Source organism: Trichoderma atroviride, chromosome 4, assembly GCF_020647795.1.
Source record: "Trichoderma atroviride chromosome 4, complete sequence".
NCBI lineage: Eukaryota > Fungi > Ascomycota > Sordariomycetes > Hypocreales > Hypocreaceae > Trichoderma > Trichoderma atroviride.
Window position 1 is genome coordinate 94119 of NC_089403.1, and position 18761 is coordinate 112879.

Consider the following 18761-nt stretch of genomic DNA (forward strand, 5'->3'; position numbering starts at 1 on the left):
CGCCCGTTAGAATAGATCCATCAGGTTGTTTATTTGGAGCCGCTATGCATCCAATAGAGTTTCGGATTTGTAGGCTAAGATTACTTGGCATTGTCGATTACCGTTATAACGATGAAAGAATCCCGCCGAGAGGCTGACTTCCATCACCATGCCATAAACCTTCAACCAAGCCCTTAAAAATCTTCAAAAAACCCTCCACTTCACAGCTACTAATAACAGTATTATCGTAGCGTATATCGATACGTATCTCATCCTGAAGAGCCGCACAACGGAATATCATCGGTAGGCCCTCAGTTTCTTCCAGCTTTACCTCCTCCTTTCCGCGGCCAAATAGGTCACGGCCAGCTTCATTGATCAGGAATGCTTCATTCTCTATCAATAGGATACTGCGAAGTTCCAAAGGGGGCGCAAGGGGCAGTAGCCGGGGTAATGGGAAATTCTCAAACTTCATACGATCCGTCAAGGATATCTGGGCATCTAGCAAAACCCCACTACATGATTTCTTGTGTGGAAGATCCAACTTCGTGGGGACCGTGAGCAGCGTCGGCCCCGCGACGCGATCAAGGCCTGCTAAAGACGAGTTACGACCGCTGAGAGATTCCAAAAAAAGAACCGAGCCCGCACGGTCTGTCGAAAAGTGCAAAAGCGTTGCGCCATACGCAACACGAATGACGTTTGCCATGGTTACGAATCGTGTAACCTCTGCGTTGCGGGTCTTCACTTGCCTCGACGCAATTTTTAAGCTTGCCAAGGCACGGTCCATGGTCGACGACTTTTCTTGAGATGATACGGCCGGGAACTTGGTCCACGCTGCATCTAAAAGATAACTCTTCCAGAAAGTCTCTCCCTCAGACAGATCTTTCTCTTCAATGCCTTTCAGGTATCGGTTGAATGGAGTAAATGGAACTAGATCAAGCCCATAGTATAGGTCCCGAATTGCTTGAAGTAGCATAGGTAAGGAGTACCCGTCATAAATAGCATGATGAATCGTCCAAACGAATATCTTCTCAGAGCTGGCATGTTGAACAATAGCATAGCGGCTTAACGCTGCCGTAAGGCCCATAGGAGTATGAAGATCCTGACTCAAATAAGCTTCCAATGTATCACTGGTGTGAATTATTTCCACCGGATGGAATTTGATGATTGCTTGGAAGAGCTCTTTATTGCGAGTGGCGATTATTCTTGCGCGTAGCAGGTCTGTAGCTTGCACAACGGAATTGAGGGATATGATGAATCGCTCAAGATCCAGGTCGCTTGGGAGCCGAAAGTGATACTGATCAATCCATGCAGTTGGCTTGACCAAAGTTTTCCCGTACCACCTCATTTGACTAATCGTCATGGGCAAAACATCTTCTATTTCGTCAATCGGCAGCTTGCAGAGTGCAGCAGCTGTCTGTCGAAGCTCGTTCGAACGAGTTCCTAGCAACTCAAATGGTCTGATGTCTTGTTCAGGGTTTCCCTCCCCAGAGTCAATGGCAAGCCGAGCCTGCACACACAAGACCGGATTTGAGAGGATAAGGGCCGATGTTAGCGTAATACCACGGCTACGGGCTACTGATATTAGCTTGATGCTGGCCACTGAATCGCCCCCAAGCTGGATGAAATTGTCGTCTGGCCCAATGACCTGCGGTTCCATATTGAGTACAGTTGCCCATAACTCTCTGAGAGCCAGCTCTTCAGCGGTTAACTCTCTATTTATGGCTGCAGTAACATCAGCCTTTCTGAGCTTCTGCAGCTCATCAGAAGACAAAGACTGTATCAGTTGTCGCAGTGCTAGACGATTTGTCTTGTGCGAGGTCGTCAGAGGGATGAAGGTTATCGGCACGTATAGAGATGGCACCATGGACTTGGGTAGCACCGTTTCCAGATGCGCCTGCATCCCAACAGCCATTTCCAACATAGTCTCCACTTGATTCCAGCAGATCTCGGGGTTGGCGTGGCCCGATATTTGCATAGTTTCACTTAGGAAAACCACAATAGCACCGCCATTGCTGAAGTGGGGGCTTTCAGCTTTCTCAATACAAGACTTCAACCCCGCAGCCAAAGCCGGGGCCAGCCTCGCCTCGATCTCGGTCAGCTCCAAGCGCTGTCCGTGCACCTTGGCCTGCGTATCCTTGCGGCCAACAAATACGATATCGCCGCTGTCGGTCTGTCGAACCAAGTCTCCTGTTTTGAACACGCGCCGGACGCCGGACCCAGTCCACATGTCAACAAAAGCGGCCGCCGTTTTCTGGTCATCGCCGAGGTAGCCTCTGGCCAATGTGTTTCCCTCAATGACTAATTCCCCAGTCTGGCCCTGGAGAAGTGCTTTGTTGTGATTATCCTCATCGACAATCCACAGATTGCAGCCTGTTGGGCGCCCAAGCAGGCCCGACGGAACAGCTGCAGATCCAATGTCTATCCGTGCTCCTGAAGATTGTATCGAAGCTTCAGTCGGGCCGTAAGCAATGTAGATTTTGACGTAGGGGCTCCATAGTTTGACCAAGTCACTTGGAACTGCTTCGCCACCAGTGACCAACATGCGGACAGCAGGCATTGCGGTGGGATCTAGTAACTTGGCATAAGACGGGGTAAGCATCAGAGTATTGACGCCGATTTCGTTGACAAACTTCTCTATTCCGTCAAATCGGTCCTCTTCCGTCGGCACACAAACGCAGCCGCCAAAAATGAGCGTCGTGAATATCTCCATTAGAGACATATCAAAGGCATATGAGGCGAATTGCAAGACTCTCGAGCTAGAGCTCAGCTCCTGGTCTTCGCCATAAGCAAAGGCCGCCGTTAGCCAGGCTCTGTGCTCAATCATGACTCCCTTCGGGCGACCCGTGCTTCCTGACGTGGAGATGGTGTACATCAGGTCGCTTGGAGACGCATTAAGGGGCGTAGGATACGACGCATTGACAGAATCTAGCCCAGAAAACATCCCATCGAATAGTTTGATAATTCGACATCCAGTAATGTCTTTGAATCGTGGAATTTGTTCAGTCGATAATAAGAGAACGGGGGCTTCGACGTCCTCGATGACTTCCAATAGTCTTTTAGTCGGATGAGAAACATCCAACGCAGTAAAAGCGCATCCAGCTTTCAAAATGGCGATCATGGAAATAATGGTAATAGCCGACTGTGCAAAAGTGTGAGCACGGAGCTGAAGATGATCGATAGGGACAGATCATACCCTTTCGCAGATGATTGGCACTATGGAGTTGAAGCCAATTCCCAAAGATGTAATTTGTGAGGCTAGCCATGAAGAGGCCTCATCAAGGTCTTGATAAGTAAAATTGATCGAGGCCGAGGCGATTGCTGGAGCACTTGGATGAGCGACAGCATGGCTTTCAATTACATCATGGACTAGTTGATTAACTGTCGGAGGAGGTAGTGGCATGTTTTCAGCTGTTAAAGCTTGGTGATAGTTGTCGGATCCAAGTTGCGCCATAGGATCTGTTGCAGCTGGAACCGTCTTTTTATCGTAATGTATCTCCAATGTATCGAAGCGGGATGACTTTTCCCAGCTACTGCGCTTTAGAAATAAGTAATGATGAACCTAAATGCTTGTGGTAGAGGTAGTGGTCTGGTCAAATGTTGTTCACGAGATCATTCTAGAGAGGTCAAGCACGAGCGCATGATACAGACATATGCCTATATACTATTTCTCATAAACCATCAAGTATTCATGTTCGATTCAAACTTAGAACCCTTAGCTTCTTGGGTAACTATCTGCCTACTGTGGTAGGTGTTGCAAACGGCATTTGTGCTCGATCCAACAACATCAATAAATATTACCAGAGGTTATGCACGTCATTGTTGAATGTATTACATGAAGATAAAGGGGATCCACAGGCTTTGTGAGATGAAGCATCATGTGAATAAAGATGTCGTTGAGCTCACGAGGGGAAACGACGAAACAGTCCGAGCTCCGTTCGAGATCGCAATTCAATGGGCCACTATGATACCATTTTCAGCCCACGTTTCCAGTCTTCGCCACCATTCGCCATTCAAGCACGCCATACAAATAAGTCGAAGTAGGAGACGGTACTTTTGGTTACTTATAATAGGCCATTAATGTAATAAGCTAGGCAGCAATACAATCCTAATGGACCTTCCCCCACTTCACGCCCTGCCCTGGCGCTATAGCCATATGATGGCGTTGCGCTACTATTGTTGTAACTAGCCCTCCGCTCGTCAGCGTTTTGGATTATAAACTGTGGTTATCTCTGTGGGGAGAACGCGCTAAGCCGAACAGCAGACCAGAACTCGAGCCGCTGCTTGGCCATACCAGCGTTAACATTGTGGGATTGAACGCTCGGATGTGCCGAATATCTGGGGTTACGATAACGGTTTATGAAGAGATATATAATGTGATGATGTTCAATATTATGAATACAACGATCTTCTCCGTTGTTGAAAAACTCATGCTAAACAAGCACAACACATATACATTATTTGACTCAAGATGGCTACTATTTTGAATTCCTTACCTTGGCTGGCCGCTATTGGTCTTTTAGCCAGCCTATATTACCTATGGTACCGTATCTTCTCGTACCAGGGCATTCCAAAGACTCTAGCCTTTGCCAACTCTGATGGGTCTCTCTTGTCTCGAGCTCGATCTTCCTTGAATTCAGTTCTTGGAGTCAACAGTCTCTTATGGGCTGGTTACCGAGATGTAAGAGCAAGCATATTGACAGTTTATCTATAATCGCTAATAGCTTCAACAGCATTCAAAAAAAGGACGGGCTTATATCCTTCCTGATATTTTCACGGGACATCACGTTATTTTGCCCCCCCGAGCAACTCCAATGGTTGCTCAAGCAGCCCGACAACGTGCTCAGCCAACGTGAGAGCAATAACGAGTTTCTCGCTGCGAAGCATACATTTTTGAACTGCGTCGCCGCTGATGATCATGAGTGGACATTTACCGTCAACCTTATCAAGACCATGACCACCCAATTAAATAACCAGACCGACGATGCCCTCGATGAGATCCACGCGGCATTAGACGACTTGTGGGGCAATGATACAAGCAATTGGAAGCAAGTTGATCTCTTTGACGTCTGCTTAATGCTGGTAAGTCGAGTGGTCAGCCGCATATTTGTCGGGCTGCCACTCTGCCGGAACCCGACATATCTTGCCAGCTCAACCAAGTTCGCCAAGTTCATCTTGGTCGAAGCCCTTCTCGCACAGTTAACACCCAAGCCTTTGAGGCCCCTTCTGGCCCCTTTTCTGGCGCAATACGACTGGATCCAGTTCAAGCGTATGGACCGCTGTGTCAACCCGGTCATTCGAGAGCGCGCAGAAAGGTTTGGTAAGATGGCGGAAGAAAAGCCACATCCGGATCAACCTAATGATCTCCTCTCTCGCCTCATGAAAGAGAGTTTTAGCCGCAACGATGATCCACGTCGTTCCCAAAGCCAAACCACAAAGCTCTTGGCCGTACTTAACTGGGCAGCCATTCAAGTTCAGGGTATTACTCTTGAGAATACACTGATCGATATAGCCCACTCGCCACAAAGTGCAGAAATCCAACGCCAACTGCGCGAAGAAGCTCTAACTGCTGATGGAGCCGACCCATCCGTACGCTGGACCCGAGTCCAAGTATCCAAGATGTTGAAGCTGGATAGTGTACTCACCGAAAGTCTTCGATTATGGGGATTCTCTCATGGCGTCATCAAAGTTGTGGTGGCCAAGGAAGGTGTTGATCTTCCCACAGGAGAACATATTCCCTACGGCGGGAAAATTGGCGTCGGAAGCTATGGCGTACATCATGACGAGGAAATCTACCCAGGAGAATCGCCATTCACGTTTGATCCTTTCCGGTTTTTGAACGAGAAGGCGGAAACACAGCAATTGGGAACAAAGTTTGCATCTACAAGCGGCAATTACTTGGCCTTCAGCCATGGCAAATATGCTTGGTAATAATTTGAGACTCCTTGAAATGACATTTTGCTAACTTTTAAAAGTGTTGGACGATTCTTCGCGAATCATATACTCAAGTTGCTCCTATCGCAGATTATGCTACGCTACGATATCAAGCCTGACGAAAATCCCCGGCCGAAAAATCCTGTAAGTCACAAATACCTTGACTTGACCCATTCGTCGATTTCATTTCTTGTGCAATCTTTAAGTAAACCTCGTTCTATTACGTGAATTTGCTAACTTTGAGTAGTGGTTTAGTTATGTTTCCCCGCCACCCATTGGGTACAAAATATCCGTCAGGAGAAGAAAAGACTAGTTAGTCCTTCAAATGGCTCGGCAGTATCTTGTTGCCACCCTGCATTTTCTTGTTCATTTCAAAACAACAACATTCTCCTCTTTCAGCAACTCCACCAGCAATACCCCTTTGCCTTTTACTGTTTGGCTGGTCCAATAAAGTTACCAGACTTAAAGTAACCATTGATTCAACACATTTTATATAAACCGAAGACAAAGACCACAACTGGCGAACGTACTCCATGGAGTAGATACATGGGGCTGGATCCTGTATTCCATAAAGTGTTTGATTAGGATAGCTATTTGTAGTATATAGATAGTTTATAGATAGTGTATAGTATTGTTTCATACTTATGTATCAGACTGCAAAGCTGACTGTTATCAAGGGGTTCTCAAGCTAGAATTACATAGCAAAGCTCTTCTACTTCATCTGCAATAGGATATTGTCTAAGCCAACCAACCAAACCTAACGCCAGGGTTATAAAATACTGTACTTGATAAAAGCCCATTACCACATCTTCTGCCAATCCTTACATAGACCAAAGAATGAGCGACAAAATTTACCATACTCAACTATGATATTCGTGTGATGCCATGAGCCCATAGCTTTGTGAGCAAGTCGAGCATCAGGATCGTCCCAAGATTTCTCTCCCATTCTGCTGTATTTCTCGTCCGTTGGGCTTGCATGACATTATGTTAGCAAGTAGCCTTTTTTGATGCTCATAGAAAATAAAAAGCAGAAGTAGACATACCTGAATCCTGTTATCGGAAGAATCAAGACGTCGCCCACTAGCTTAGTCTTCCCACCGTCCTTTAAGCCCGTCAATGCGTTCCATCTCAAGTCGTCGTGCTTTTCCAACCACCAATTAGTAGCTTCTGTGACGGCTACAGGGCCTGTGCGCGTTACTGGATCGTAGTGTAGCTCGGATAAGCTGGTACCTGGATGCTTTAGAACCCTGTCTCTAGCTTCGGCAGCTTTCTCCTTCAGACAATCCAAGAAATAATGCAGTATAGGATGGTTGGATGCAGATGCAAATGCCCAGTTTGTAAGCTGCACAGGATATGTATATGCCATGCGCCAATGAGCATTTGTGTTCGGGTCTGTATCGCATTCAATCCCCCAAATTGCGTTTACCGGTAGAGGTTGCCCAGAGCTTTTGCTTATATTCGCCAGCGTAGTATCGTTTAAGCCATATGACTTCCCAGTCATTCCATCGGTCCATTCAGAGATATCAGCTGAGTGAATCCACTGAGACGGGTGTTTAAGCGCTTTCGTGTCGACGTCGCCGTACTGATCTATGGGTTAATAGATTGACACTTTGGCATATGAAATAAAACAGTGTAACGACCAGAGACTTACAATACCCCCAAACCATTTACAAACTGCAATGCGGAAAATGTCCACCTTTTCTACAGGTGAAAACACCTCGACAAAATCGCTCACCAGATCGTTCTCGTACTCTTCCATCAGTGTTAAAACGCCTTCATTATCCCAGAGAAAATATGCCATTTCACTAGATCCCGGAGGAGGAGAGATGGCATCTGTCAGCCATGTCTCTATGTAGGAAAGAATCATCTCCTTTGTGCCAAGTAGCTGAGTGGTATCCCATTTTTGATGCATCATGAGGGGAATATTTGAGAACGGAATATGGCGCTCGGGATGAGACTCGACGGCTTTTGATGCTAATCGTACTGCTTCGATGATGTTTTCGGGCGGTGACTGGTTGTTGTCGATCCACCTTGGGGGAATATGCCATGCTAATAGAAATTACTTGTTAACATAGCTCTATTGGGTAGGACTGTGGCATAAGGATGCCAATTTGGCAGTAGGCTGAGTCAAATTTACCTCCTCCTAGACCTTTTTTGAAGGCGTGAATATGTTTGTAGGTGTATGGGAACTTGAGTTCCATTTCTGTCTCATCTGATATTCGGACAGGACCAGACTTGTGAGGTGATAGTAGCCATATTGTTGTGAAAAGCGCAATAATTGATGAAAGCAAAACTCGAAGCCTTAATCTCCGCCACCGAGGCTGGGTATTCAAGATCGAAATCTTGGAAAAGAGGAACATATCGATGCGGACTGCTCGCCTTTCAATCTGCATATAAAAGGGAAGGTAGAGATAGGGGAGATAGAGTCCGATGATCCTACGTCAAAGTAGATCGCGTAGGAACTGGGACAGCCGCCCTTTTAAAAGTCACTACCTGTTGGACCAGGTTCCACTATCAGCAGTCAAGTGTCCGACATTGAAGCGTTCCTGGATCTTTAGTAGCCAAAAGCGTAACTAATAATCATTCAGAAGCAGGCTATCTACCTAAATTTACAACTTCAAACTCGTTGAGAGTGGATCAGCTGTAATTAGAACACGAATCGAAATTAAGTTAAGCTTTACGATTTGTTGATAGAAGCCACGCTGTCAGGGATAGGCACATTACAACACGAAATTTTCCAATGTAACAAGCCTCACCATCACCCACACACACGTAGGCAGAGCTTGAAGTTTACTCATCTCTGGTACCAATCGCTAACGCCCTGGTAGACACGCGTCGTACATCCTTGCCCTTAGTGGACCTACAGCAACCGAATTGCGGCTACTGTACCCAAGCTACGCACTTGTCGAAGTAGCAGCCCGCTAATAAAAACGGGTTGGCTCTCGGAGTTTTCCCAAAACAGAATTCAACACTCTGAATCCATACAAATCATTCGGTGAATCATAGATGTCCTAGATTTAGCACCAGGGATAAGACAAGACTTGAAGGTACCCCCAAGCGCTGATCTAACAAGAAGCTTGGCGAACTGAATCTTTGTCCGGATCGGATCGAAGAGAAATATAGAGCCGCCTCTTTGTTGTACTAGTGAATTTGCGATTTCTAGTTATGGGCCAGATGTTATAAAATTGCAAAGTGCACCGCATCAAAATCAGTCACTAAACTCTACAAGCTGCAGCATTAAGTGTTGGACTCTTTTTCAGTATAAAGAGTAACTTAACGTACACATACACCTTACAAACTATTCGTAATGTTACTACTTGAGGGTTTCCAAAACATCAAATCGAGCTCTCTTTCTAAGATGGTATCATTCTGAACGTAGAATTGAGAAAGGTGGAATGAAGGTAAAAATAATTTACAGGTGGAAAAATCTGTGCGTGTATATTACTCCGTAGGCGTCGTCATCATCATCGTCATCGCTGAGGCTACCATTGTTGCATCTGCCGTCAGTGGATCAAACTAGCCTCGGTCTATACTTAGTAAGATAAGAATAAAGGAGGAAAAGATTCAGCAGAGGCTGTATAAATGCACAGAGAAAAGCCATGTGTTTTAGGTGCCAGCGACAGCCAGGAAAAAGTAAAAGAAGAGAGACTGAAAGCAGAAGACTAAATCCAGAAAAGAGAGCGAAGCCCTACACCTCCTACACCTTCATAACTACAGATTGACCTTGGCACTTTAGTACAATGACTACCTGAGTTACAAGGAGCCTTGTTGCACAGCACTCATTGCCGCATCCTATTTTTAGATGCGAGAATAAATATGTAGCCAAAGAGCGACATTTGATACTTCGTTCTAGATTCGTAAACTTGCTGAATGGTTTCAACTTTGTCAGTCTCAGTCTTGCCTCAAGAAAATTTATCTATAAAATTCTTTGCGCTAAAAAAGAGTTTAGAGAGAGTATCTGTATAAATAGATATCACCACTACGTGGTTTATTCTCTTACATTATATCTCGTCGTTTCATTCTTATACTACCCATTACACTTGGAAAATTAAAAGCCTAGCTCAGTTCAATCTTTGACCCCCAAGATGTAGGTTGGTTACTCATCTCAAACTCAATCCTCCTAGCTTTAACAATCTCGCTATGCAGTAGCACAGGCCGACGTATACTCTTACCGTCGACTTTGAGAGACTTGACATAGCTTTTACCCTCAGTCCCTGCTCCAGGTGCAGAAATTACTAGCGCCTGTCCTCCTCCCAAGGGGCCCTTTGGTAACACTATTCTGACTTCGTCGAAGAATGGCGTGCCTACAATATACTCGTCGCTTGCAGGATTCACTGGATAAAACCCCAGCGCTGAGAAGATATACCAGGCGCTCATCTGGCCCAAGTCTTCGTTCCCACTCAATCCACTTGCTGTAGCATTGTAATTGTCCCAAGCAATACTGCGCACCTGCTCTGCCGTGCTGGAAGCATATCCAATCGCAGAATACAGATATGGCACATGATGTGATGGTTCATTACTTTGCATGTTGTGGCCTCCACCAAAGTGTGCATCGAGCTTAGACTTCATGCCCTTCTTCCCGTTCTTGAAGAGTGCTGCTAAACCATTAACGTCGTGCATTACGTCGAATGTATAAACCCATTTATCCCCCTCAGTCCATCCCCAGCTGTCTAGGGCGAATGTGCCATTGTTATTGCGTGTCTGCATAAATTCTGTCTCTGAATTCCAAAGCTTCGCGTAATTCTTCGAGCGCGCCATGAGCTCTTTGGAAGATTCATTGTTGCCCGAGTGCGCAGCCACAACAGCACAAGCATAGTCGTTGAGTGAGTAATCCAGCGTTCGACTTGCAGCTTCAGACCAATGGTCATTATCCACCCATCCATGCTCAAGATAGCTTGTAAGGCCTGCGCGCGCTTCGCGGGGAGTAAATGGTTCCCTGTCGTAGTATAGAAGCTCTGTATCGTTTTCGGGAGGCTTGTACGCATCAGTTTGAACAGCCTTCCAAGCGTTTGTAACATTAAAGCCTTGGAAACCTCGTATGAGCGCATTTGCAAGTATAACGTCCGCATTCGTAGCGATCATTATATTGGTTTCAACTAGGTTGGCCCAGAGTGGGAGGCGCCCAGTCCAGTCGAATATACGCAACAATGTACGCATCATGGAGTCAACGCGCTCAGGCGCAAGGAGAGCCAATAGAGAATGCTCAGCCCGGTAGGTGTCCCAAATGGACCAAGACTGATAGTACGAGTCTTGTTCTGCGTGGACACTATCCGTATAACCGCTATAAAACAGGCGTGTTCCGCCACTGGCGCTTGTAGTAGGCTCAGAGAAATCACTGGGATATTGTAGCGCGTGGAATAGAGCGGTATAGAAAACGGTCCGCTGGTCGTGTTCTGAGTCGGTCTTATTCACACCTGTCACAGTTATGCGACCTAATTTGTCCAGCCACGCTGCCTTTGCATTTTGAACCGTGGTATCGAATGATGAGCCGTCAGGAATCTCGGTGTCGAGGTTTCTTCGAGCTTGAGCAACACTTATATAAGATACCCCCGTGCGCACTTCCACGCGTTGAACAGACTTGTTAAACTTGACATAGCCGCCAACGAATTTGCCGTTAATCGTTGTCTTTCCTTCTATGACTTTTCCGCCCTGGGTAACGCCATAGGACTCAAAAGGCACGGAGAACCGCGAGACGAAGAACATGTTGAACGACTTGGGGCGATCCGGACCCAAGTTGTAATCGTGCCTTTGAGGATTGCTGCCAGAAATCTCGTGGCGGGCTTCATCAATATCGATGTGGCCGGTCCAATTGAGCCGGCTTGCTTGAATAAACACAGATGGCTGTTGCTTGTTCTCGTTGTCGAAATCGATCCTTAAATGGCCCACGTGCGCAGACGCGCTCATCGATACTTTAATCGAGCTCTGGTTTCCACCGGTCGAGCCAGAATTGCTGGAAGCAGCTCTCGGTGAATATCTCCCCAGCACATCACCAACATCATTATCCAAGCTCCGCCTCGTGCGACCATTTGTCCCATCTCTGACGGTATCTGGTACTGGGGCGGCTCCTCCCGGGCAAGGCGGGCATTGGTCTCCAAACTGCTCAGAGGCTGCCTGTTCGGTCAAATTCCATCCATATTCACCCACTGACGTTGCGTCGAGCTTTACTTCATAGACATATGCCGTACTACTCTCATCGCTCTTCTTGAAGGCAAGTCCTCGTTTTTGAAAGAGCGGTTGGATCTCATCGCCAAGTCCTGGCATAAGTGTAACGTGCCCATTTTCACCCATCCAGATCGCCGGTTGATGCGTCGCCTGGAAACCGTGGATTCGATCGTCCCAGTTCGAATAAGGCACTTGGGAGATGTAATTCTCGCGTGTTTGCGGTGTCCAGCGCGTCATCGCGAACGGAGGAGCAACCGATGGGATCATGCCGCCATTATCGTTTGGGTCACCGCCTTGAGTGCCAATGAAAGGGTTAACATATTTGAGATTCCCAGCATTCGCGTGGTAAGAGGTAGTTTCGCTTGTCTCGTCGAGGCGTGGGGAGCGTTCCGGCCCTGTCGAGGCTTCTGCGAAGAGCTTCAACGATAGCACGAGCAGTGCCGAAGGAATGGATGGCTTATGCATGGTTCCAAGCGCTACTTTAGCCCAAATCGCGCGTAGATAGCTACGAAATCGTGGTACGGGGAAATGTTAAAGCCGTTGATATCTTGCTGATGAGTTAATGTTGTAAATGAGAACCCCGAGATAGCAAGGTATGCTCATAACACGACCATTGTGCTCCAACACCGTGAAGCAAACAACGTTCTGTAAAAATGCAAGCAGCATGTTTCGGCAGCATCTTGCCATAATGAAAGACTAATATACCATTTCTATGCACGACTTAACACTGCTCGGTCCAATAGTCGGCGAGCGTGAGCATTCGCGACAGAGGCTAGTATTTATGATCTAACAGGATTGCATCGAACCAGCACCTATTTAGGCAGCTCAAGATGTATATCGCTCCCACTTTTTGCGGGGTAATACATACTGATGTACATGCATCCAAGGGCGCTTTTCTACTTCTTCTGGTTCAGAACAAAACCTCTGACTACCCTGAAGCGAGAGGCTTTTGAGTAAATTTCAAGCAAGATTGCAAGATAATAGAGTATTATATAGTTTATGCTATCTCTTTATTGTTTGTAAAGAATGAGAGTAGTAAGTTCACAATCCTTATTACATCAACTTGAACGTTACGTGGCTCAATTATGAGCAGTTTCATTCCCGTAGGCTATTGAACTTAGAAGCAACAACACCTCGATGTAGGCATGCTAAGTGAAATAATTGAATGAGCTGCCGATGTTAACTTTTCATCTAAACCTAACTTAGCGAACTATCCTTTCGTTCACCGTCCATTTCGCAATAGCCGCGACTTTTTTATAGAATACGTAGTACCAGAATCGAAGATTAGTAAATTACACCTGTTAACTAGGTATCAGTCTTGATTAGCTCCAATTCAACTTTTAGCTTTCCTCCCGCAACCTTTTCTTCTCTCACTCTCCTCCTCTTTCTTCTCATCTCTTTTTCTTGGCTGAAAGAGGCTTAACCATATAGAATTCTTCAGAGATAGTTTAAGACGCAATCTTTACCATATAAAAATTAAATCGGCGGGAACTAATGTTCTCATCACTTAACGGCTGTTGAAGAGCTATCTCGATATTTTCATTACAGCTCCAGGGAAGACAATATGAAATCCTACTGATTAAATCTTTTTCTACGTAGGTAGCTGATGTTGGTACTATATCCTATAGAAATAGTCATATCTTCTTTATGACTTGTTGGGTATGAAGTGTGCAGTTGAAGTCGTTTACATCGCGTCCCTGCTCACAACCTCAATGAAAGTCGATGCAAAGATTACATATGCGTATCTGCTTGTGTCCAATTATATTACAAGGCGAGCACTTTACTCAACGCATGCGATCTCATTCAATCATTGAGCTCAATTCCAGTGACATGACAGCCCTGGCTATGACTAGCATGTTGCGAAATGCATATTTGTGTTACTTAGCCTGTAAAGTTTGTGTTATTTTAGCGTTCGGCGAAATATCCATGCGTTCTGAAACAATTCTATATGTCATGATATTAGGAGATCAATAAATTAGCCACGACTATTTGAGCCTAATACTATTGCGTATGTTTCTCTGTACTCAACTGAGAATTCCATGTTTGCTACAAGGGGAAGCTGATGCCTTATAAAGCGGAAGCCTAATTTATTAGCCGCTACGGATGGATACGCTGCACATGATGCAACAAGCGATTGAAGAAACGGGACAGCATGCAGCAGAAAACACAGCAATCTTGATTAGCCGTCGTACGAGGCTGAATTATGGTATGCCAGACTCCGTTAGTATTATAAATTGACGGCGCATTATACCACCTTATTTAATGGGTAATATATAATGGAGTGGGGCGAATATTCATTAGCCGCCACTGAAGGCTATACTTCATGCCTTTTGCAAGCTCAGTAGAATTTATCCTGTCTTGCCGAATGCAACCTTGGCCGAATGATGAATCTAGAAGAGCATGAATCGATTGTTATAAAATGGTAATGATTCCCAAAACTTACAACTTTGCTCTCCAGCTAGTTAACCATACGCAGTGTCCAATACATTCTGTGACCGTATCAACATGGCGGGACGTGTATTTGCTACTTTGGCTACTTTGGCCGCATTGGCAGCCTCTGCCCCTGTCGTGGAAGAACGACAGGCTTGCGCTAGCGTTTGGTGAGACTTGATGTCACGTTTCAAGAGGTATATATATACTAATGCCGATGCAATAGGGGACAATGCGGAGGCCAAGGTTGGTCTGGAGCAACATGCTGTGCTTCTGGTAGCTCATGTGTCGTCTCCAACCCCTACTACTCACAATGTCTTCCTGGCTCCGGAGGAGGTTCGAGTTCCTCTACACTCGCTTCCTCTACCCGCGCGTCATCCACGACAGTTAGATCAAGCTCAACGACTCCCCCCGCCAAGCTCTTCTACGCCACCACCTCCAGTTGGATCAGGAACTGCTACTTACCAGGGCAACCCATTTTCTGGAATCAACCCCTGGGCTAATAGCTTCTACGCCCAGGAAGTAAGCAGCTCGGCGATTCCCAGTTTGTCCGGAGCCATGGCTACTGCTGCAGCGGCCGCTGCAAAGGTACCGTCGTTCATGTGGCTGTAAGTGCTTCAGAGATGTTAATAGTCTTACAACTACTGACTAGCGATGCAGGGATACTCTTAGCAAGACTAGCCTGTTGAGCTCGACATTGTCAGATATCCGTGCCGCAAACAAGGCCGGAGGCAACTACGCTGGTCAGTTCGTTGTGTACGACTTGCCTGACCGTGACTGCGCTGCTGCTGCCTCCAACGGAGAGTACTCTATCGCGGACAACGGAGTAGCCAACTACAAGAACTACATTGACACCATTGTCGGCATTCTGAAGACGTACTCCGATATTCGGACTATCTTGGTCATTGGTAAAGCTTTTCTTCCTTGACGAGAGGTTGCAATTGAGCTAACATGCCATTCTATAGAGCCTGACTCTCTCGCCAATCTTGTTACTAACCTCAGCGTTGCGAAGTGCTCAAACGCTCAGGCCGCTTACTTGGAATGCATCAACTATGCTATTACGCAGCTGAACCTCCCCAACGTTGCCATGTACCTCGATGCCGGCCACGCAGGATGGCTTGGCTGGCCCGCCAATCAGCAGCCAGCGGCTCAACTGTTCGCCAGCGTGTACAAGAATGCATCGTCACCCCGAGCGGTTCGTGGATTGGCTACCAACGTTGCAAACTACAATGGATGGAACATCACTTCTGCTCCGTCATACACTCAAGGAAACTCCGTTTACAACGAGCAGTTGTACATTCACGCCATTTCACCCCTTCTCACTCAGCAAGGCTGGAGCAACACCTACTTCATTACCGACCAGGGTCGTTCCGGCAAGCAGCCCACCGGCCAGCAGGCGTGGGGTGACTGGTGCAATGTCATTGGCACTGGATTCGGCATTCGCCCTTCTGCCAACACTGGAGATTCTCTGCTTGATGCATTCACTTGGATTAAGCCAGGCGGTGAATGTGACGGAACCAGCAACACATCTGCGACACGATACGATTACCACTGTGGCTTGTCAGATGCTCTGCAGCCCGCTCCCGAGGCTGGTTCTTGGTTCCAGGCTTACTTCGTGCAGCTTCTTACCAATGCCAACCCCTCATTCTTGTAAATCAAGATTAGCTCAGCTGCTTCTATTTTCCTTAGCTACTCATTTTCTTTTAGATGAGTCTTCAAAGCCATATACACTAATGTTGTGGCACATTAAGTCTTGGATAAATATACAGACATTTTCAACTTTTGTGTATTGTGACAACTGAGTGACTGAAAACTTCTTGATGTAACTGGTTGACCGATATCGCTTCTCCCTATGCATAAAGCATAGTTGAAGACCATATGAACAAAACATCGACATATATAATGTTATCTGAAACTCACGCGAACGTGTATAATAAAGCAAGAGTATATAATTATTCTTTATAGATGTTTATTCAAGGGTCGGATAATAGAAACTGTCATAGTTTTCAACTGCTAAGAAGATCCTATGCTAGCCATTTTGCACTCTTGGGCTGACCCCCATTGAAAGTAAAGCAGTTATAGCCGTCGCCTACTTCAACCGTAACTCCTGTAACCTCATTGAGACAATTATCGTCACTGTAGAACGCCACATTCTGTTCAGTGTTGTCAAACTGGGTGCCCCTGTACTGAGAGCTTGCAAAGGACGAAGCTGAGCTCGTACAGTCTCCTGGTTGAACGACTGTTGTTGCAACTACTATTCCGCCCGCGCAATTTGCGTTTGTGTAGGAATTGAATAGAACTGGACTTTGAGCGAATGCTGCAGAACAGGCGGAAAGAAGAAGTATCTACAGATACAGGTAAGATAAAATGGAGATGTTTGCAGAGTCAGTTGGGTTACTCACAGTGATCTTCATTTTCGTTAGTTTGCGAGAGATTGGGTCGGGCTCTTGTATGATGATAGATGTTAGGATGATCTTGATACCTCTTTTCAGCGGCTACTCGGTCTGAAAGGACTTTACTTTATAGACTTTCTGTAGACCTCCCTGTTAAGTTGCCTTGGCCTAATTCGACATAGGGGCCGCAAATTTCGCATATGAGATCAATATACGTCCGTTTAACGTAGCATTCTCTCAAGGATCGGTATATCTAATCTCTCCGAGTTTCCATAGGGCTGTAGGTAGTTTACAAGGATTGAACCACTTTGACGTCGCAATAGCAGGGATGAATAGAGTGGATGAGATTATTAGCCATTTAGGCAACATGCATTTCCTATAAAAGGAATAGTATCCAGCGTTTAAACATGGTAGATGAAGAAGCATAAAGAAAGCTAATTATATTTAACCACAAGATGCTCTTAATTCGTCGACGATTGAGTCGTAGGGTTATCGAAACGATAATACACGTTGGGAATAATCCACCCCCCCCTCTTTCTCCTCGGTTGAACAAAGACAAGATGAGTAAACAAAAAAAGGGTAATACAAAATGAGAGCTTCGGAGAAACAACTTTTCTTCCCTGGGCAAGAAAAAAAGGCGTTGTCCTTCGATTGAGCTCTTACTAATTTCCTATATGAAGACCTTCAAGACTTCAACCAGCGCTAGAATTGCCATTGCCTGGCCGTAAGGCATAGGCGTGATTGGAATCTTTTTGTAAAACTCCAAGTTGGATCCCATGCCTGTTCCAAAGGATGTGTTTAGTAATTGCCCATCTGAACTAATGTTCTTCAAAACACCTTGTACAGCTTTGAATGCAACTTCACGATAGCCCGGCTGAATATAACGTTTCCTATGTCCCTTCAACAGGCCGAATGCAAAACCAGCTGTTGCACTGGATTCCACATACGACCCTTCTTCTTCCGAATGGTCCAATAATGTGCGCCAAAGCCCGCTTGGCGCCTGCAAAGTTTTTAAAGCCTCGCATTGCGCGGTTAACGTAGACTTGAGATGAATATGAAACGGATCGTCAGAAGCTAGATCTAACAATTCGAGGAATTCTGGTATGACAATAGTGAGCCAGCTGTTCCCACGCGCCCACCGTGCAGACGCAAAGTTATGGCCACCGTCATTGAAAGTCCATCCGTGGAAAAAGAGACCCGTCTTAGTATCAAATAGATACTGAAGGTGGAGCAAAAACTGATACTTTGCTTCTTTCACGTAGTGGGGGCGACCCAATACCATTCCAATCTTGGCCAATGGCAACACGGTCATCATGAGGGTGTCATCCCATAATTGCTGGTCGTTTTCTTCCAGATATGTAATGTGTTGCATTCCTCCAAATTTGGTTCGCTTCAAGTCGTGATATGCCCATTCCCCCCCAGCTGTCTAACCAGGGAAAGTAAGTGGTATTCCCGGTCTTCTCATAAACGTAAGCCAAAGTAAGAAAGGCTGCCATAGTGTTGATATTCTTTGTCGTACCGCCCGAGTCAAATCGATTCTGGAACCAGTCTTCGATTATCTGAAGATACTTTGCATCACCAGTAACCTGGTAGTAATGCCATATCCCATAGAGGCCAATGCCGTGCGTCCATTCCCAGTCGTTCCATCCTTTTGTGTCTATAACCCGGCCATCTGCTAGAGTCATAAGAAACTCTCCAGTCTCATCTCTAATGTTGACCAGGCCATGGATCAGAAGTTGTATTGTGGAATGTATCTGTTTTGCATCAAATCCAAGTGCTTTAGAAGACATGGCTTGCTGTGCCTCAAATTGGCTATGCACATTGATTGGTATGACGTAGAGAGGTCGGGAGGTGAATAGTTGAGCT

The 18761-nt window shown here is 46.0% G+C and overlaps 6 protein-coding genes across 6 annotated transcripts; 2 read left to right on the forward strand and 4 right to left on the reverse strand.

Moving 5' to 3' along the window:
- Window positions 1-1160: 1160 nt before the first annotated feature.
- On the reverse strand, window positions 1161-2851 carry TrAtP1_007229 (putative NRPS-like protein biosynthetic cluster; the record flags this gene model as incomplete). Its single annotated transcript, XM_066113436.1, has 2 exons — window positions 1161-1203; window positions 1317-2851. The coding sequence occupies 2 exons, from the start codon at window positions 2849-2851 to the stop codon at window positions 1161-1163; spliced, it is 1578 nt and encodes a 525-aa protein (XP_065969522.1).
- A 1596-nt stretch (window positions 2852-4447) lies between these two features.
- TrAtP1_007230 (uncharacterized protein) lies at window positions 4448-5907 on the forward strand (the record flags this gene model as incomplete). The annotated part of the gene is made up of 2 exons (XM_066113437.1): window positions 4448-4657; window positions 4723-5907. 2 exons carry the CDS (start codon window positions 4448-4450, stop codon window positions 5905-5907), a joined length of 1395 nt encoding a protein of 464 aa, XP_065969523.1.
- An 802-nt stretch (window positions 5908-6709) lies between these two features.
- Window positions 6710-8111, reverse strand: TrAtP1_007231 (uncharacterized protein; the record flags this gene model as incomplete). The annotated part of the gene is made up of 4 exons (XM_066113438.1): window positions 6710-6881; window positions 6954-7492; window positions 7562-7959; window positions 8048-8111. The coding sequence occupies 4 exons, from the start codon at window positions 8109-8111 to the stop codon at window positions 6710-6712; spliced, it is 1173 nt and encodes a 390-aa protein (XP_065969524.1).
- A 1788-nt stretch (window positions 8112-9899) lies between these two features.
- TrAtP1_007232 (uncharacterized protein) lies at window positions 9900-12820 on the reverse strand. The gene has a single exon (XM_066113439.1). The coding sequence runs from the start codon at window positions 12535-12537 to the stop codon at window positions 9967-9969; it is 2571 nt and encodes an 856-aa protein (XP_065969525.1). The 5' UTR covers window positions 12538-12820; the 3' UTR covers window positions 9900-9966.
- A 1668-nt stretch (window positions 12821-14488) lies between these two features.
- Window positions 14489-16191, forward strand: TrAtP1_007233 (uncharacterized protein). Its single transcript, XM_014092858.2, has 5 exons — window positions 14489-14494; window positions 14549-14672; window positions 14729-15110; window positions 15163-15410; window positions 15468-16191. The coding sequence occupies exons 1-5, from the start codon at window positions 14492-14494 to the stop codon at window positions 16154-16156; spliced, it is 1446 nt and encodes a 481-aa protein (XP_013948333.2). The 5' UTR covers window positions 14489-14491; the 3' UTR covers window positions 16157-16191.
- A 1217-nt stretch (window positions 16192-17408) lies between these two features.
- On the reverse strand, window positions 17409-18685 carry TrAtP1_007234 (uncharacterized protein; the record flags this gene model as incomplete). Its single annotated transcript, XM_066113440.1, has 2 exons — window positions 17409-18317; window positions 18415-18685. 2 exons carry the CDS (start codon window positions 18683-18685, stop codon window positions 17566-17568), a joined length of 1023 nt encoding a protein of 340 aa, XP_065969526.1. The 3' UTR covers window positions 17409-17565.
- Between the last annotated feature and the right edge of the window lie 76 nt (window positions 18686-18761).

Excerpts from the sequence above, each read along its gene's own strand:
- TrAtP1_007232 (XM_066113439.1), bottom strand. The coding sequence starts at position 12,537 with ATGCATAAGCCATCCATTCCTTCGGCACTGCTCGTGCTATCGTTGAAG.
- TrAtP1_007233 (XM_014092858.2), top strand. Across the intron at positions 14,673-14,728 it reads CAGGCTTGCGCTAGCGTTTG|GGGACAATGCGGAGGCCAAG; the intron begins GTGAGACTTGAT and ends CCGATGCAATAG. Across the intron at positions 15,411-15,467 it reads TCGGACTATCTTGGTCATTG|AGCCTGACTCTCTCGCCAAT; the intron begins GTAAAGCTTTTC and ends GCCATTCTATAG.